At 40.6% G+C, this 17,359-nt stretch overlaps 1 protein-coding gene across 5 annotated transcripts in view; it reads right to left on the reverse strand.

The window, feature by feature from the left end:
* LOC116042671 (septin-9-like) overlaps window positions 1-17,359 on the reverse strand; it is a 75,606-nt gene that overhangs the window by 37,424 nt on the left and 20,823 nt on the right. For 3 of the 5 annotated variants that reach the window (XM_031288957.2, XM_036000347.1, XM_031288956.2), the window contains exon 2: window positions 6,439-7,122. In XM_031288957.2, the coding sequence (XP_031144817.1) occupies window positions 6,439-7,122 (684 nt within the window). Of the gene's footprint in view, window positions 1-6,438; window positions 7,123-15,107; window positions 15,347-15,510; window positions 15,623-17,359 lie in introns of those variants that run through there. The other 2 variants (XM_036000346.1, XM_031288955.2) reach the window with 2 other exon arrangements.

Genomic DNA, 17,359 nt, shown 5'->3' on the forward strand with positions numbered 1-17,359 from the left:
TCAAAGACAGTCAGGAAAAATCTGTGCCTCAGTGTAAGAACATCATAATGTTATCTTAAGGCAAAGATAAAAAGAGAAAAAAAAAAGAGAAAAAAACATTTGCATCTAGCTCAAAATGTGGTTGTTAATAACTAATCGATTACAAGGCTATCGATACCTCATCTGCTGTGATTGTCCTTATCAAACAACATAAATTAGCCTATGAGGCATTACCCCATTTCAACTTATTAACTTTTTTTTTTTTTAGCATCAATGTCCCCTTTTCAGCCATCCAATCCACTAATTTAGATTAAATTACTTGTACAGTGTACAAATACACAATACTCAGGACCTAAAGTGGACGTCCAACATTGACACCATATGGAAAAAGGCCCAGCAGAACATGTACTTCCTGCGCCAGCTCAGGAAGTTCAACCTGCCTCAGGAGCTGCTGATACAATTTTACTCTGCAATCATCCAGTCTGTTCTCTGCATGTCCATCACTGTGTGATCTGGATCAGCCACCAAACAGAACAGGAAGTGACTGCAACAGACAGTCAGGAGAAAATCATTGGTGCCAACCTGCCCTCCATCGCATACTCCTCCAGAGTCAGGAAACAGGCAGGAAGCATCACTACAGACCCATCACACCCTGGACACAACCTGTTACAGCTTCTCCCCTCTGGTAGGCACTACAGAACACTGTTCACCAAAACAACCAGACACAAGAACAGTTTCTCACCACAGGCTGTGATGAACACTTAACACCAATCCATAGTAGCAGGATCAATCAGGGTGCAATAACCCTATAAAACCAAGCATCCACCTTTCAGTGAATTATATATGAGGGTTAAACACATAATTTAAACATGTAAATATCTGTCAAATATACACTGATACTGTCATATCCACCTACCTCGGATATACTGTATAAGCAACCTGTTATATTAATAGTTCTCCATTTATTTCAGCACCATTTGCACTTATGCATTGCCCTATTGTCATACTGTTTACAATCCTCATAGAGTTGTGTTTACATGTGTGTGCATATGTGTGTATATATATACACTATTTTATATACATAGTAGTCAAATGTTTATGTTTACCTAGCTCAGCTTTGTTGTCCTTGTTTTTAGCTGTATGTCTATTTTTTATGTATGTACTTGAGAGCAACAAAAAGCTGGAGTCAAATTCCTTGCATGTGTTTACACTTAGTTGGCCATTAAAGCTGATTTTGATTCTGATGGAAGGGGGATCTAGTGGTTTGCAGAACTTTCCATAGCCAAAATGTCACAAGCTTTTTACTCTAACATTTGTTATTGGGCAAGGTAAGTCCTACATGATCACTCCAGTTTCTGTTGCTTGATTTGAGAGCATTTAAAAAAACAAAATCCAAAAAGACATGTCTCACAAAGCAAGAGTGATATGGTTAAAATCATCATGAAAATGTCAATGAGGACCCAAAGCAATGAATTGTCCCACTTATATGTATTACATGAGACCAAACTCTTCATACAGTAACTTGCTCAGAATCATAATTTGGAAAACCAGTTTGTAGACCAGTAACATGATAAGACTGTATTATCAGAATATGATTCTACTGAATGTTGATAAAAGCAATGATAGAGAGTAATCTAAAGTTTGTGATTGATTATACTTGATTGAATTGTTTTCTATTAGGGAGACTTCCCATGGGATTGTTTTGAACTTCCTGAAGCCACATGTCAGACCCCTGCAGAGCCTCAAAAGTTATGCAGCCACATATGCAACTTTGCAACAATTTTATTCTCAGTCAGCAACAGTTCCCTATCACAAGCACGTAAAGCAAAAATCTCTCTTTCCTTTTCTTTGCCTCTCTCCTTTTTTTCTTGGTAATTAGCCGACAGGTCACACTGAGTAATGGTCTGGGATCAGTCCAGAGTAATTACACTGGGAGAGGATTGACCTCAGATATGCCTTCGCCTGAGGATGCCTGTGTGTGTGTGTGTGTGTGTGTGTGTGTGTGTGTGTGGTGTGTGTGTGTGTGTGTGTGTGTGTGTGTGTGTGTATGTGTGTGTGTGTGTGTGTGTGTGTGTGTGTGTGTGTGTGTGTGTGTGTGTGTGTGTATGTGTGTGGTGTGTGTGTGTGTGTGTGTGTGTGTGTGTGTGTGTGTGTGCGTGTGCGTCAATGAGAGCAAAAGCAAGACAAAAATATTTGAGATGAAGAAAGTGTGTTTGTATGTGTGTGTGTGTGTGTGTGTGTGTGTGTGTGTGTGTGTGTGTGTGTGTGTGTGTGTGTGCCCTTTCCTGACCTATGGACAGGCAGAGACAAATCGGCCACCACCCTCCGCTGTCCCCTCCTCCCCACTTTCAGAAGGTCAATCCAAATAAAAAACATTTGGCTTCACTTGCTCTTTCTTCCATAATGACTACACCTCAATTACGAAAACAAATGTACTACAAGATAATCTGTTTATTTAGGCAATATAAAAATAAATTCCAGCTCAGCATACATAATCTGGCTAGGTTGAGATCAGGATATCTCTTTTGTTCTTAACCATTACAACAGGGAGACCAGACACAACGGCACTACATGAAGTGACTCCTCAGTACACAGTGTTTGTCTATAGAGGCTACAGAAGATATTAGCACAATCTAATTCTTTTTCACTTTCTTTAGTGCTATAACAGTAATCCAGTTGAGATAGACATCCCAATAAAACATTAAAGGAGCTAAGATTTGAGTAAATTGAGTTTACTGAATGTGACCCCACCGGTCCCATAATCTCAGGGATAACTACTCTATTTATAGTCAAGCTCTCCATCTAATGACCTCGCCAGAAACTAGTTACAGTATATCAAAAGAAGTCCATCTTTGGAGTTAAAAAGAAAGCCAGTATTTGTCTTAACAATGTAAAAAATGACACAAGCCCCATTATTTTGTCAATGGTTTATATTAATCTCGAGCTAGTTAGACGATTAGTCCATAGAAAAGGAATCGGCAACTATTTTGATAAACGATTAAAACATTTTAATTATTTTTCAATCGAAAATGCCAACTCACAGTGTCAGCTTCTCAAATGTGAGCATTTGATGCTTTTTTGTCACATATGATAGTAAACTCAAAGTCTTTTGGACTGTTAGTTGGTTGAATGAAACAAGACATTTAAATACATTACCTTGAGCTATTTGAAATGACCAGCATAATTAATCACTAATGTAAATAATTGTTAGTCGCAGCCCTATGTTAATCTTTGTCCTACAGCGACTAGGTTACTACATGTTAAGAACAAAACAAAGTCTCCCGGTTAAACAGAAATTGTCAAATGTGAAAGCGGGTCTGAAAACAGATAAGAAATGTGCTATTTCTGACCACAGGTGGTCTTTACACTGTTAGATAGAGTTCTTTCTGCAGTGTTTGATGGATTGATGAACAGCAGGCCTGCCTGTCAAGATAAGGTTCCTCGTCTGGCTGAACACAGCGGAGCAGACCAGATACCAATCACAAAGAGTCTAGTGTCTGTAGCCTGAGATGAACCCGATGTTCACGTTTGTCTTTGTCATTTTCCTTCAAAACGTCTAACATCATTCATCACATCAATTTGAAGTCATAACGTATATATTCTTAATCTGCTTCTTCCAGCGCTTAAAATGATTTCACAGTTAAACTAAATGAAATATTAAAGTTTATGTCTCACATTATACCGAATGGAAAAATATTGTACTCATGACGTCTTCAAATGTCTTGTTTCATTCAACCAAGTCTGAAGCTCCAAATCATCACAAGAGGAGCGGTAACAAGCACATATTTGGCATGTTTGCTTGAAAAACGATTACTTGATTATGAAAATAGCTGCTGATTCATTTATCAATTGATTAATCAACTGGTTAGTCTGTGTGTCTGTGAGAGACCTCTGCTGACTGAGGTCGGCATGCTACAAAACATGACGTATTTGCTCTTGCAGTTCACACGTGTGTCCACAACCCTTTTCATGCTGACCTTTTGCATAAACATCCCAACGTATCTTACTCTTTGCGATACTTTGATCAAAGTACAGAGAGATATTTTCTTGGAAGCTGACTGACTTAGATCGCATGACCCCTGAGAGAGGAAGCACACTGCAGTGAGGTCAAGCAGCGGGGGAAACAATCACGCTGACAGAACATGGAAGGAAGCACAGCTTTGTATGTGTGTGTGTGTGTGTGTGTGTGTGTGTGTGTGTGATATCATTTCCTCCTGGAAAAACTGAATGGGCAGGAAAGCAGCTTATCTAATAGACTCCCAAAGAAACAGTTTACAGCCATATGGAAAAATAATAAAACAACGCTAAATAGTCTTTGCTTGTAGAGTTGCCAAAAGCTCTTCTATGCGTACAATATTTCAAATCCATGTCACTGAAGACAATCACTTACAATTGGAGCAATAGGGCAAATAATGATTTAGCAAATCCTTGTTTCCCACATACCATGATAACAATGTGTATTCATGCCTTGGATGTAACTTGGACAAAAGTTTAACATTTTTATAATGTATTTAATATTTAAAAATACAGTAATTTAAAATATTTGACTACAGTGCTATTTAAAGTGTATTTCAGCTATCTTGATAATTAAAGAGAAGAGAGCAGGGAGGGCCCAGTCAGAGTCCCTGGGCCCTCCAGGCAGGTCACCCTTCATTTAGACCCTTATTAGGGCCTCTCTCTGTGGACAAATAAGTGGCGACCACCCTCATAATCTAGAAGGGAACCATGTAAATCTTTAGCACAGAAACAGACTAATGTATAGTCACTTGAAGTAGAACCATTATGGGGTCCAACGTAAAAAATACTGAAGCACAGACACACAGAGACAGACACTTTGGTAAATCTGACTACAACACATCTGCCAAATGCAGTATTTCATCTTATAGTCATTATAAAGACCAAACCATGAATAAATAACATGAAATGCCGTAAATCAACAAGAAAGGACTATCAATATGTTTCATCAAGGGCTAATTATAAAGTTATGGCAAGGTGGTTAATAGTTATATGGGGACACTGATTTATCCGTAACTGCTAGATGTGTAAATAAGCAACTGCTTGGTAACAAGTTCATCATATCAACTTAAAAGGTGATGATATGTCAATGTTGTGTTCAGAATTTGTTCCCGCTGCTCCCATTTGCGGGTTTAAGTTTCATACAATGCCCTAAAACTTTATTCATATTTAGCTTAGATATTGTTAATGTGATTTTAAAATGTGAGACAAACTACCTTGTAAACTTAAAAAAACATTTGATTACAGTTCTAAATTCCCCCCACATTCACAGAAATCTAACTGGGTAGTTGTGACAGGTTTGATGGGTCGACTTACTCCATACTAGTGTTTTTCTGCAAGCAGTATCTTGAGGACAGGTCTGTTCCTTATGTTTAAGTATATTGTATGTGGTATCATGTCACAAGCTGCATTATGGAAAATAACGTAACCCTGTGGGCTAAAATATTTGCTTTATTGCATAGTATTATAGTTTTACTTCTACTGTAGCACTACTTACTAGCATACTACTGTTCTGGTGTGGCCAAAGTTAGGCTTTCATCACATAACAAAAAACATGTCGGCTCCAATACTGTATTAAGAACAGACACGGATTACCACAAATACAGCCATACAGTCTGCTGTTTTTACTGACAGACAGGCCTCCAAGGACATAGTTACTTATATTACTGACAGACATGCAGACATCAGACTAATCAAAATGCTGCTCCTGTTACTGACTTTTTTCTCAGTGAGCGATTTGATACTCGGGTTAGTCTGCTACCTCAGTGTGAGAGAAGGAGCAGGAAGATATGAAGTAAAAAAAAAAAAAACACACATAAAACCAAATATAATCTGGAAAATGTGACATTTTTTTACCCAATGGGGTTGAACGTAAAATAACTTACAGCCTAGAATGAAAAAGGTTTCCCTTTCCTTCACACATAATTAAATGTAATTTGGTTTTATTTGAGTTTAAGATAGCCTACTACACTCACTTTAATCTCTTTCCCACTGATGACAGTGTCACACCAAACTGGTAAGCCTGTGCTAAAGCAATCACACAGGCTGGTGAGCTAAATCACAGCACCAAAGCACTGATTCAGCCTTTACCCAACAAGCCAACAACCTCATGAGATTCTATGAGATCCAAAGAAAATCATGTATGAACAGACAGTGAAGAATCAAAGCATGTTAACAAATTAAAGCAGTTTGTCAGCTAGCATTCTACAAACCTTTATCGTCAACAACCAATATCCCAGAAAGTAGGCCACTAAATAGCACAAAAACAACCAAGCTAGTATGAAATGTATGACACTTGAGCTAGCTTCAGTATACCCAAGTACAGTAAAAACTTATTTCACTACTTCTTGTTTACGGTGGAGCTGTTTGTTGCTGTGTGACTGTCCACACAGAAAGTGAGGTATGGGTTAGAATGAGGGGCATTTTATTAATAAACAGACTTACTGTCAGGGTTGGGCGATTTTCGTCCATGATTAGGCGAGGAGCAGCGGAAAGTGGTGACGATGGTGTTGTGGTGGGGGTTGGGGTGGTGTGGGTGGTGCACTGGTGGGTGGTGGCCGTTGTTTTCTGGGGGAGCTCTGGTGATGCTGATATCAGGTTTACGGACATCTCCAGGACTAGGAGCTTCAAACTTGCGAGCGTGATTCTGCTCAGGTGTTCGGCTGGTGCCGTTGTTGTTATTGTTGCCCTCAATGCGGCGTATCACTGGGGAATCAGTAGGCATCTTGGCAAAAGTGACCTCCCTCTTGTGGCTGATCTCGGGGGTCTTGGAGTGGCCCAGGACTTCAGGGCGCTTCACGGCGCTGTTGGCCGCAAAGCGTGCGGAAGCAGGGCTGGTGACGTTATCCACCTGCTTGCTGGAAGAAGAGGAGATGTCGATGGAGAGTTCGGAACGGCGCGACACAGGCTCAGGGGTCTTGGAGCCTCCTCCACCCATGATGGAACGGGGTTGGGTATAGTTGAGGTTGTTGTTGTTGGTGGCTGCCGCGGTGGCAGTGCCCAGGTCACGGTAATAGATGCTGGTGGGAGACATGGCGTTACGGTGAGGGGAGCTGGTTGTCCGACGGGAGCCGGGGGACAAGTGAGATGAAGTGTCGACATCCTCCACCTCAAAGGACCTCTTCAGAGCTGCATGTAAAGGACAAACAACACATCAGTCATAAGGTCATCAGGCTGCTGAAACTATTGATGTTGATTCACTGATTAGTTGATTGACAGAAAATTAATCAGCAACTATTTTGATTATCTATTTATATCATGTGAATCCTTTTTTTTTTTAAACAGACATTTGAAACATTCTCTGGCTCCAGCTTATCCAGTGTCAGGATTTTCTGCTTCTCTTTCTTTTGTGAATTGAATATCTGTGGCTTTTTGGATCATGGACTGATTAATCTGGCTCAACGGAAGTCCTACATTGCTGGGATAAAGCCTGACACCGACGCCGGATGTCCCTTGCTTTCTGCTATCTTCGCTATCTATTTTGCAAGGGCACCGTTGCTGCATCTGGAGCTTAGCGCTGCCCAGGATGGTTGTGATTGGTTTAAAGAAATACAAACAAGCAAGCAAGATCATTTTTTCCCTCTATCCCAGAATAGATAAGTAGTGTAGCCAGGCCATAGTGCTGAAGAATGGTCTGGCAATGCGAGACTATGGACTGATTAATCAAAAAATATAATGGCCAATGAAAATAACTGTTAATTGTTGCTGTGACATCCTATAGCTGTGATTTAACAAAGTAATGCACTATAACTAGGTCAAACCATTGGTGGAAGAAGTGTTAAGATACTTTACTTATGTAAAACAGTACAAATTCAACAATGTTAAAGTACTCAATTACAAGTAAATGTCCTTTATGCTAAATCTATCTTTAGAAGTAAAGCTGGTCCGGCGACTGATATATTATTATGAATTACATTTTGAGGTTGTTAAGAGGAACCTAGGTGGAACTGCTAACAGTGGAAAGTTTGACTTGTGAACCCCCAAGTAGACACAGTTCTTTTGCAAGCCAAAAAGGTTGGGAACCACTAATCAATAGCAGTAAATTGTATTTCATAAACTTTTGAAAGTGTTTTTCATAATGTAAAATCTTAATCTGAAAAGTAATTAGTGTCTACAGCTGTCTATAGTGGTGTACAAATAACAATATTTCCAACTGAAGTTCACCAGTGCGTAAAACAGAACGCAATATATTAAAAGCACGCTGACTCTGTTATCCAAATTGAGCCAATATTTCCCTTACAAACCGTTTATGGGTCAAAATTGCTGTTTATAGGAAGTGGGAACAATATCATAAAATATCCATCAAAAAGGTCATACCAATTAACTGAGCAGTAAACAAAGTGAATTGTTTTTTTCTAAAACACATTATGAAAATGATCCAAGAAGTAAAGCGCCTGAGGTTTGAGGGTGGGGTAGCTGCAGAGGCAATTTTGGTGGCAACACAAAGGAAACAGCATGCACTATAGCCATTAAGCCAAACTAATCTAATTGCATTGCATCCCTCATCACCAACAGCAGGTTTTTCTTCACGACATGTAACAGTATAATGCACGCAATCAGCCAGGCATTATTCCCTGCCAAGCATTTAGGCAAAAAAGTCCCAAGTCTCCCTGTTTATGAGCAACATGACACAGAGATAGAGGCACATCCGTCCCCTCGGTTAGTCGTGACGTGAGAAAATAGCTGCACTGTCCAAGAGGAAGATACTGAGGGATGGGATCACCCCCTGGGAAAAGTGCACTGGCTCAAAGTCAACTTGAATTTGACTCCCATAGTGGAGTTGCAGTGCCAAGCCAACAGCCAGGAGCTGGTATCATAATGACACGTTAGTAAGACCAGTCCGCTCACGCACACCCTTAAGAACATCTCCTGTTTGCTGCAATCCAAAACGCAGTGCTGATTATTTGATCTGCTTGTGGCTTGTGGTGTGTCTGCGTGTGTATGTGTCTTTATGTAAGTACATGTAGTTTTGTTCAAAGTGCTTGTAAAAAATGAGCAAGTGTGCATTACGGGAATGTATACGTGTTTATTTTTAAGCAACTGCACCCACAGGGAGGGGACTGTGCCCCAGCCCCACTGCAGTCTGTGTAAAGCTGAAACTCTGTCAGGGGATGCGGAGCTCAACACAATCACATCAAAGCTGTCTCCCCACACACATCAGCCAGCACCACTAATCTAATTTACTGTTATAAGCTGCTTCATTCCAACATGGTAGACATTTGATACAATTTACCCCCTGACAAAAATTCAGGCCAGAGCTAAAGTATTATTCTTTTTTCTGTGAAAGTCGAACACACCAAGGATGTTCATGTTCGCCACGGGAATAAATGGATCTGCACTCACGTCTTCGAGTTGATGGTGATTTGTGTTACAAATCTCCTTAGCCCCCCACCACTCCCTGTACACCCTTTATCTAGACCTTAAAGCATGCTTTACCTTTCATCTTTGGCATTCTTGCACTATAGAGGGCTGTTGCTGTAGTTGTACAGTATCTACATTGTGTGTGGAAAGCATGACATATCCTTTAATAAGCACAAAAAAACAGAAACATATACCCACTTTTCTCACACTCCCATCGCTTATTTTCTGTGCTCAAGTTTTGATGAGAACCAAGTTCATTATACAGTAAGGCACCATAAAGCAGCTTTAAAAATCTATCCTTTGATAGATACATATAAAAGAATTATACACAATAAACTTGCAATTTGTAAGTTGGTGTCCAAACCCATGTTGCCACTGGACTGTGTCCTTCTTACCGCTGTTTTCCTCTGTCTTGTGTTTTATGATTGCTGAGAGGGAGTCCAAGGCTGTGGCTATACTTTCAACTCTGGCCAGAGAATAAGTTGGTCTGCCAAAATTGGTCTGCAAATTTCACATGGAGCTGAAAGGTTGTGATGCACCCTTTAAGACTGTATTGTGTAACGAGCGAGGCACCCATTCTAACCTCCTCTGAGAGCTGAAACACTTTAGGAAATCGTGCACACTTTAACATCTCTTGACACTCGCTGTAGACTTTGGTTACATTTTAGAAGAGCTGTGAGAACTAAAGCTGAACATGGGAGGGGATATCATGATCCATATTCACAAGTTTTGCCCAAATAAGAGAGCTGGGCCGAGACTTTTGCCAGTGACCTGTTAAATGATCTTAGAATAGTATTTCTGTTCTTTGCTGCTTTGTGATTATATGCCCACAGGCACGGGACCACAGCAGAGTACTTGAGTGCTTTCCTCTCAAGCCGTTTGTTTGTATTTAGTGACCGTGCAGTCAAGTATACATGATTTAAGAGCAGAGATGAATTTGAATCCTTCTGTGCTTTAATGTTGTCTGGGAATATAGAGAATGGAAAAAGGCATTTAGGGCATCTCTCACTTCGATGATCACTAAACTTCCTGATGTGTTTTTAAGGATCACGCTTCTTCCCACAGACTCCAGGGTCTTTCTTGTTCAGCTGAGACAAAGGGGGAAATATGTCTTTTACTTCCATCAAGGATATTCTATGCATGAATATCGCATGTATAGGATCATGGAGCATTAAGAAGGAAGGAGTGTGGGACTGACAGATGGATGAAGGAGTATCGTTCCCAGTGAAACAGCATTCCCAGACTATGAGCTGGAAACGAGAGGTTGAGTCCACCTCAGAGGAACATCATTAACAGCAGCCAGGAGTCTCGTCTCCCCACGTCCCACCACTACCTATCACGGCCCAGTGTCCGATATCTCACGGCGTCTCATGTGGGAAGATAATGCAGCACACACAATATAGTAAAGGAATTTTGGCGGAACAAAAACAAAGATGGAGGCAGCTGTATCCTCACTTTGGTTCATGGTCATTTGTCCTAATACAGCCCAGGTGTTAGGCTAGGCTGCCTCTTTATCATCAGTGTCATCACTTTTCTCTCAAGGACATCCCGACCAATGAACATAAACATTCAGTATCATCTCAGCCCAGATGCAATAATAGGAGATAGTCGAGAGAGGGAGGAGGGAGAGGAAAGTGGAGATAGAGAGGCAAAGAGGTTGCAGGGTAAGAAATGGAGAAGTTAAAACAGGTCAGTGTTCGGAAGACGAGGTATTCTAACGTCCCATACCTCCCGTTTTTGAGAGGGAAAAGCATCAGACTTTACTGAACAGACAGATGCAGTCATTCATTCAAACATCTGGGACAGTCAGAAAGCTCAGAAAAATTAAGGGTTAGAGTTAGTTATAACACCATGATAAAATGATTCATAGAATGATATCAATGTTATTCAGTCAACTTTGGTCGACTTTTGTTGTTTTTAAATGTGCTTTATCAATTTGGATTATTTTGCATCTGTAAAATCTAAAATGAAGGCCAGTAAACAATGTAAACTCAACATAATCTACATTTCCAGATGTATTACATTTTTAACTTTAACGGCATACTTTTTATTTATTTTGATGATTGATGTTATGCTGCTGATTATGAATCTCTAAACTTCCTAGAGATGTATCACAATAAAAGCCTCCCAGGAAAGTGACGTGTCCCTGAACTGTCGTTAGGCTTTTAATGTGAAACAGATGTACAAAGTGTTGACTTTGCATTAACAGCAAGTAGCAGCAGGTCAGAAAACATAAATGTGTATTACTAGAACATTATAAAACAGGGAAAGTTAGAAATAAAGGCCTTTATCAAATAAAAGCCTGGTTCTATCTCCTGATGATGTAAATAAAGATTCATAGACCATAATGTGTGTAAACTGTATTGTACACAGCATTGAACTCCTAACTGGTTTTGTAATTCTAGCCTCAGACAATAAGTCAAGTGATCAAGGCAGTTACGCTGTCAAACACTGGTTATATAAAAGCAGTTTATACACAGTGGAGTTTATCGGATGTCAGTAGCCGCAGAATACAAGTCGATGTGGTCAAACCAGGAAAAACATCCAATTTGACAAGACAAGGCCAAACAACGAACGATACAATTTCACACTATGGTATTTTTGCTTGGTCAGACGAAACCTTAATGCTACACTGTCAAACACACACTTCCTTTTGCTGCCCATGGTATTGGGTTTACTAATGCTGACCAGCAGCAGTGTGTCAGATTTACTGCGTGGTTCCCTGCTGGTCTGCCCAACACCCTGTGACCAGCACAAAGGAATTCTGGGAGTGTTAGAGGTGTTAAGACATGTGATAGAAGAGGTAAGTTGGTGCAGGTCTTGGGTCAAAATCTTCCATTTTCTCAGAGGCAGTTTCACCCCTGGTTGACGATTTGTGCATGCACACGTGCACGCACGCGCACACACACACACACACACACACACACACACACACACACACACACACACACACACACAATCACAAAGCATTTAGGCAGCTGGCCTGGTGCTAAGCTTCAGGCTCTCTAGGCCTCAACCTTTGACATGTAAAGCCTTGATCTGATCGAGCACTGGTTAACACTACACAAAAGATTGATTTACATTAGTGACCATTGAGGGTATAAATGCTCGATTGTGTTTTAAGCCCCCAATGTCTCCTTCCAGGCAGTGCTGCGACCGTTGACTTCAAGGCACCTATCTAACCCTAATCTTAACCCTAACCATAACCATAACCATAACCATTGCCTAATCGACTTCAAGGCAGTGCTGCGACCGTTGACTTCAAGGCACCTAACCCTAACCCTAACCATAACCATTGCCTAATCCTAGTGCCTTCCAGGCAGCGCTGCCGTCGACGTTGGGGGCTTAAAACACTGATAAACAGTAGGTTTCAATAGAGTTTAAATAAAGTTCTGATAAAAAGCGAGTGTGGGGGAAAGAAACTGGTTGGCAACAGGGACGGATGCAGAAAGGAACTAAACAAGTAGTTAATTGGAGTGACCTCAAAACAGAAATTAAAAAATTCAGACTGGGCACTTTCTTTTGTATGAATCACACATCCCGACACAAAAAACATGTTTCAGCAAAAACATTATTTTTTAAGAAGGCAAGACACTAAATCTGCCAGTAAATTACTGGTTAGAAAACATGATGATTCAGAGCTGTCCTCTCCTCAGAGTCTGGGTGCAGATAGTGTATGTGTGTGTGTGTGTGTGTGTGTGTGTGTGTGTGTGTGTGTGAGCAGAGACAGATTGACTTACAAAAGATTCAGACAAATGGCCTTTTACATAACTTACAAAATAACTTACAACTTTTACATAACTGGCCTGACACAGTCATTTATTAGCAATGCCTACATGCTTTTTCTGCCACCCCTGGTTTAATATGCTTCTTAGAACAAACAGGACCACTGAGACCTGTTAATAAAGTGTTGTATTTACGCACGTAATCCACTTGAACCAACTTAATAACACACTGGCCTCCCTGCCAGGTTTAGAAATTGTACCACACACATGCACTCTCTCAATTTCAATGTTCATTTCCGCTTTGTGTCCACGTGCAACGCCGGAGCAACAACATGGCACCTTTAAACAGATAATCAGTACACAATACCTTGGAATGGACTCAAAGCTCAGTTTAGGTTGGCAAACATACCAGGAGCAACTGTTATGCGAGTGTACGACTCTACAAAAGTCTCTCTCAATATACAAATATGGGCTGATTCTGGGCTTATTCTCTGGTGACTCATATGTTTATATTTAGCGAAGACATTTCCTACCTTTTAGAAAATCATAATATTGTTTCAGTGTGTAGTTGTTATGGTGGTTTCTATCATCCATTTTCCATTATAGTCGCACACATGAGTCCATCCAAGAGGCATTATTACATCTTTAGTGTGCTCACCAATTACATTGCCTTTTCCTCTCTGTGCCTATTCCCTCCTCAGTGTGAGATACAGTGCAGGGCAATGTACTGGAAAACATAATGATCTGGGATAAAATGAGGATTTACTCAGTCAAGTAGCTGCCATGCACCTCCCTCTATAGCTGTTTCTGTCCTGGATGGAAACACTAGAATGGTTCATAATGACCAGTATAACCTACTAACCTACTAACGTGAACTCCCTATCCACCTGTAATATCCCATTTATACAACAATGGTCTGCCAGCATATTCTGTCAACAAAGTATCCCAGTAAATGCCAGGGTATGCTTGAGATGAACTAGTTGGTGACGTGTTGCACGACCAGGAGGTTTTTCTAATGATGATAACAAGGTCAAACCAGATTATCTCGGTAACCAGACCAAAACAGAGTTATCTGTTCTGTGGAGCCACTTAATCTGATTAAGGTAATAGTTCAGCTCTTGAAACTGTCACATTAAAACTTTAATCTGATTACCTTTGTCTGACTATCATAATCAGATGAAATAGTACAGTCACAAGCACAAGCAAGCTGACACACCTCCATTTCAATTCACTTTTGTAGCATTTAAAAACAAAGCCAGATTTCTTTCTCCAATGAATTCACTAAATAAGCAAGTAGTCAATTGATTATTAAATGAATCCATGTACATTGGGTTATTGGACACAAGTTGTACTATGAACTGATCAAACACTGCTAGAAATATGGCTTAAAGAGTTTAGAGTACATCCAGTAATTGGGATACTAAGCTTCTGCTCTCAGCATCAGTCCATGACATCACAGGGAGCATCAGGCCAAAGACCAGCTGGAGGGTCTGACCGGAGAAAGAACAGGAAAGAAGCGGGGAAGGAAGACAGACAGAAGGGTAGAGGAAGAGAGGACAAAGGGAATTAATGCCAGCTCCACACTGACAAACAAAGAAGAGACACAGTTGTGAATGTTGTATGAGGAGGTTAGACAGATGTTAGCTCTTAGTGATGACGTTTCACTGTCTCCCTCTTAGTGCTTTCAGCTGAAGGCTTTCAAGTGTTGGAATAGTGTGGTGTCAGTGCTGTACTTGTTTCTATTATTGACGTAACTTGGGTATGATCAATAACAGACTATATGCTACAGGGACTTGGCGAGCATATGCTCATGACCCATTTATTTTATATAATAACAAGTAGACACACACACACACACACACACACACACACACACTACTATACAAGCATACACACACATGAAGTGAAAAGATATTGATTAATGCCAATAGGCTACTATTTACAGACATCTGACAAATAATGCTGCTTACCATAAACTGTCAACATGAACATTAAAAGTGAAAGAAAAGCAGAAAACAAATTACAAACCTTCAAAATCTGAAATAATTCCCTCCAAGTGTGGATTGACCCCAGAATCAGACATTTTTTCAGGCATGAAATTGGACTAAAAAAAACTTTTTTTTCTTTGAACTTTCAAGTGGCTACCTGTTAATTCTGAACAAATTCCAAAATAGAGTAAATGAGAAAACAAGTCCAAGCTTACTTACTCCCTTAAAGGAGCAACTTATTTTCTCTGACTTCCTACTAACTTCTCTATATCGCTGCATTCAGAGTGTGCGAAAAGGCAAGCCTCCTTCCTTCTTCTCCCCACCCTGCAGCTAGAAACACACTCCTCCTTCTCCCTCATGTCCTGTGTATGTGTAAGTGTTATTCCCCTGCCCCCCACAAACACTCATACATGTACGCGCAAGCATTCATGCAGACAACAAACCCCGTCGTTCCCGAGCCCCTTTTTGACCAAAGTGGCTCTCAGGTCTGCTTTCCTCATTCAGCCTCTGAGCAGCTCTGACATTGAAAGTGGACAACATGTCACACAGTCACTTTAACCAAGTTAACCTGCAGTCAGACAAGATCCTCTGTAACAACTGTGGCTTGCACAAGGGAGGCCAGTTTCCCTCTGTCATAGCTCCAGAGGTACAACAGTTTAAGTGAAACTTCGAGGCTTCGGTTTTTGAATAAACAACCTCTACAAACTGGCTGACATGTTAATTAAAGTGCAGTTCGTTGCAGAGCCGCTTTCCTGAGACAGAAAACCCTGAGAGACTTCCTGGAAAAAGTTGACATTAGGGGTATATACGATGGCGCCTCTGGGCAATCAGAGGGTGATTCGTGCACCAAGCAGCCCTTTATGACATCGTATTATCAGGAAGAACATGGGAATTTGAGCTTGGTGGAAACAGTTGACAAGGTAATCTAGCACTGCTGCACTTCTTTTGGGAGGGACACCGATGACAGGCCAGCTTTTGATGTGGTGGTCGGTATGGTTACCCTTCTTGTCCTTGAAGCTGCTGTGGCCAATTTAGAGACTGTTTCCTTGGGGCGACAGAGAAACGCTGTTGAAAAGATCTTAATAAAATAATCCAAAAGTGATGAAATATCAAAGTTGGCCTTTCATTTACTTAACCACATCCACTGTCTCCCTGTGGGACGTGCTACAGTATTTCTTATCCATGAATCTCCTACAGAAACAAATAGTGATTATATCGCTGTAATTACTGATTGGTCATGAGTGAGCAGCTTTTTACAGCTTCCTGTTTGGAGCCAGATGTGACAGCAAATTAGATTTGTGATAAATTTTCCCTGATTCTAGGTCAATTTTACCATTCCCACACCAATGGTTAAGGTAATAGCAATATATGTAGAAGGTGGTCCACAATCACTGCTCAAAGGAACCCTAAAACTAAAGCAAAGGCCACAGGAAGCTGGCATTTGTACTTCCAGATAGCTCAGAGATACTGTCACACATCAGAAATCAGATATCACAAGTGTTTCAACCTTGGTGAATGCAAACGGTACAGCACCAGTGCCTGGCACTTTTATAGCAAATGAGTATTTAGGAAAATCCCATTTGAATGAAAAGCCCCATTCTAAGGGGCACTAATAGCATGCCAAGCCCACCCAGTGGCCCCTAACCCTAACACCTGAGAGGTCGATGTTAACACAGAATAACACTGTGTGTTTATGGTGCAGTCTGGTTATTTCATACAACTGCTGCAAAGGTGTCTTAGGATACAGAACAGAGTATGGCACACACACAGTATATGCATTTACTCTATCCTAAATCCATCAATCATGAAACTTAATTGGGTAGATTATCTGTCCCCTGAGACACTAGTTGTCATATATTGTAAAAGTGCACATAATATACAGTACATCATACAGCCTGACAGCTGTGTGTGGGCATTTATAGTTAATGTGTTTGTTTGTGTGTGCATGCATGTTTATGGATATAGTGCACCTCAACACACATGTGGAAATGCATCTGAATGTGCACGTGAATTAGCAAACTTTCACATACTGTATACATACACAATAGACCTAGATTTACTGAATACTCTATGTACAGTATATACTATTTTATACGTGACAAAGTGTGTGTGGCTCTCAGTGCCCATGCAGGCCCAAGTGGTCTGCACTGTAAACTATATGCCACAAGCCTCTGTAGTACTAAATTAAACCAAAACACACGGTGTGTGAAACACACACCTCCCCCAGCTAGTGTGTATTTATCTAAACATGGATACACACTCTGGGCTGGCTGCGAGGCAAAGCTGAGCGAC

The sequence above is a fragment of the Sander lucioperca genome, chromosome 4, assembly GCF_008315115.2.
Source record: "Sander lucioperca isolate FBNREF2018 chromosome 4, SLUC_FBN_1.2, whole genome shotgun sequence".
Classification (NCBI taxonomy): domain Eukaryota; kingdom Metazoa; phylum Chordata; class Actinopteri; order Perciformes; family Percidae; genus Sander; species Sander lucioperca.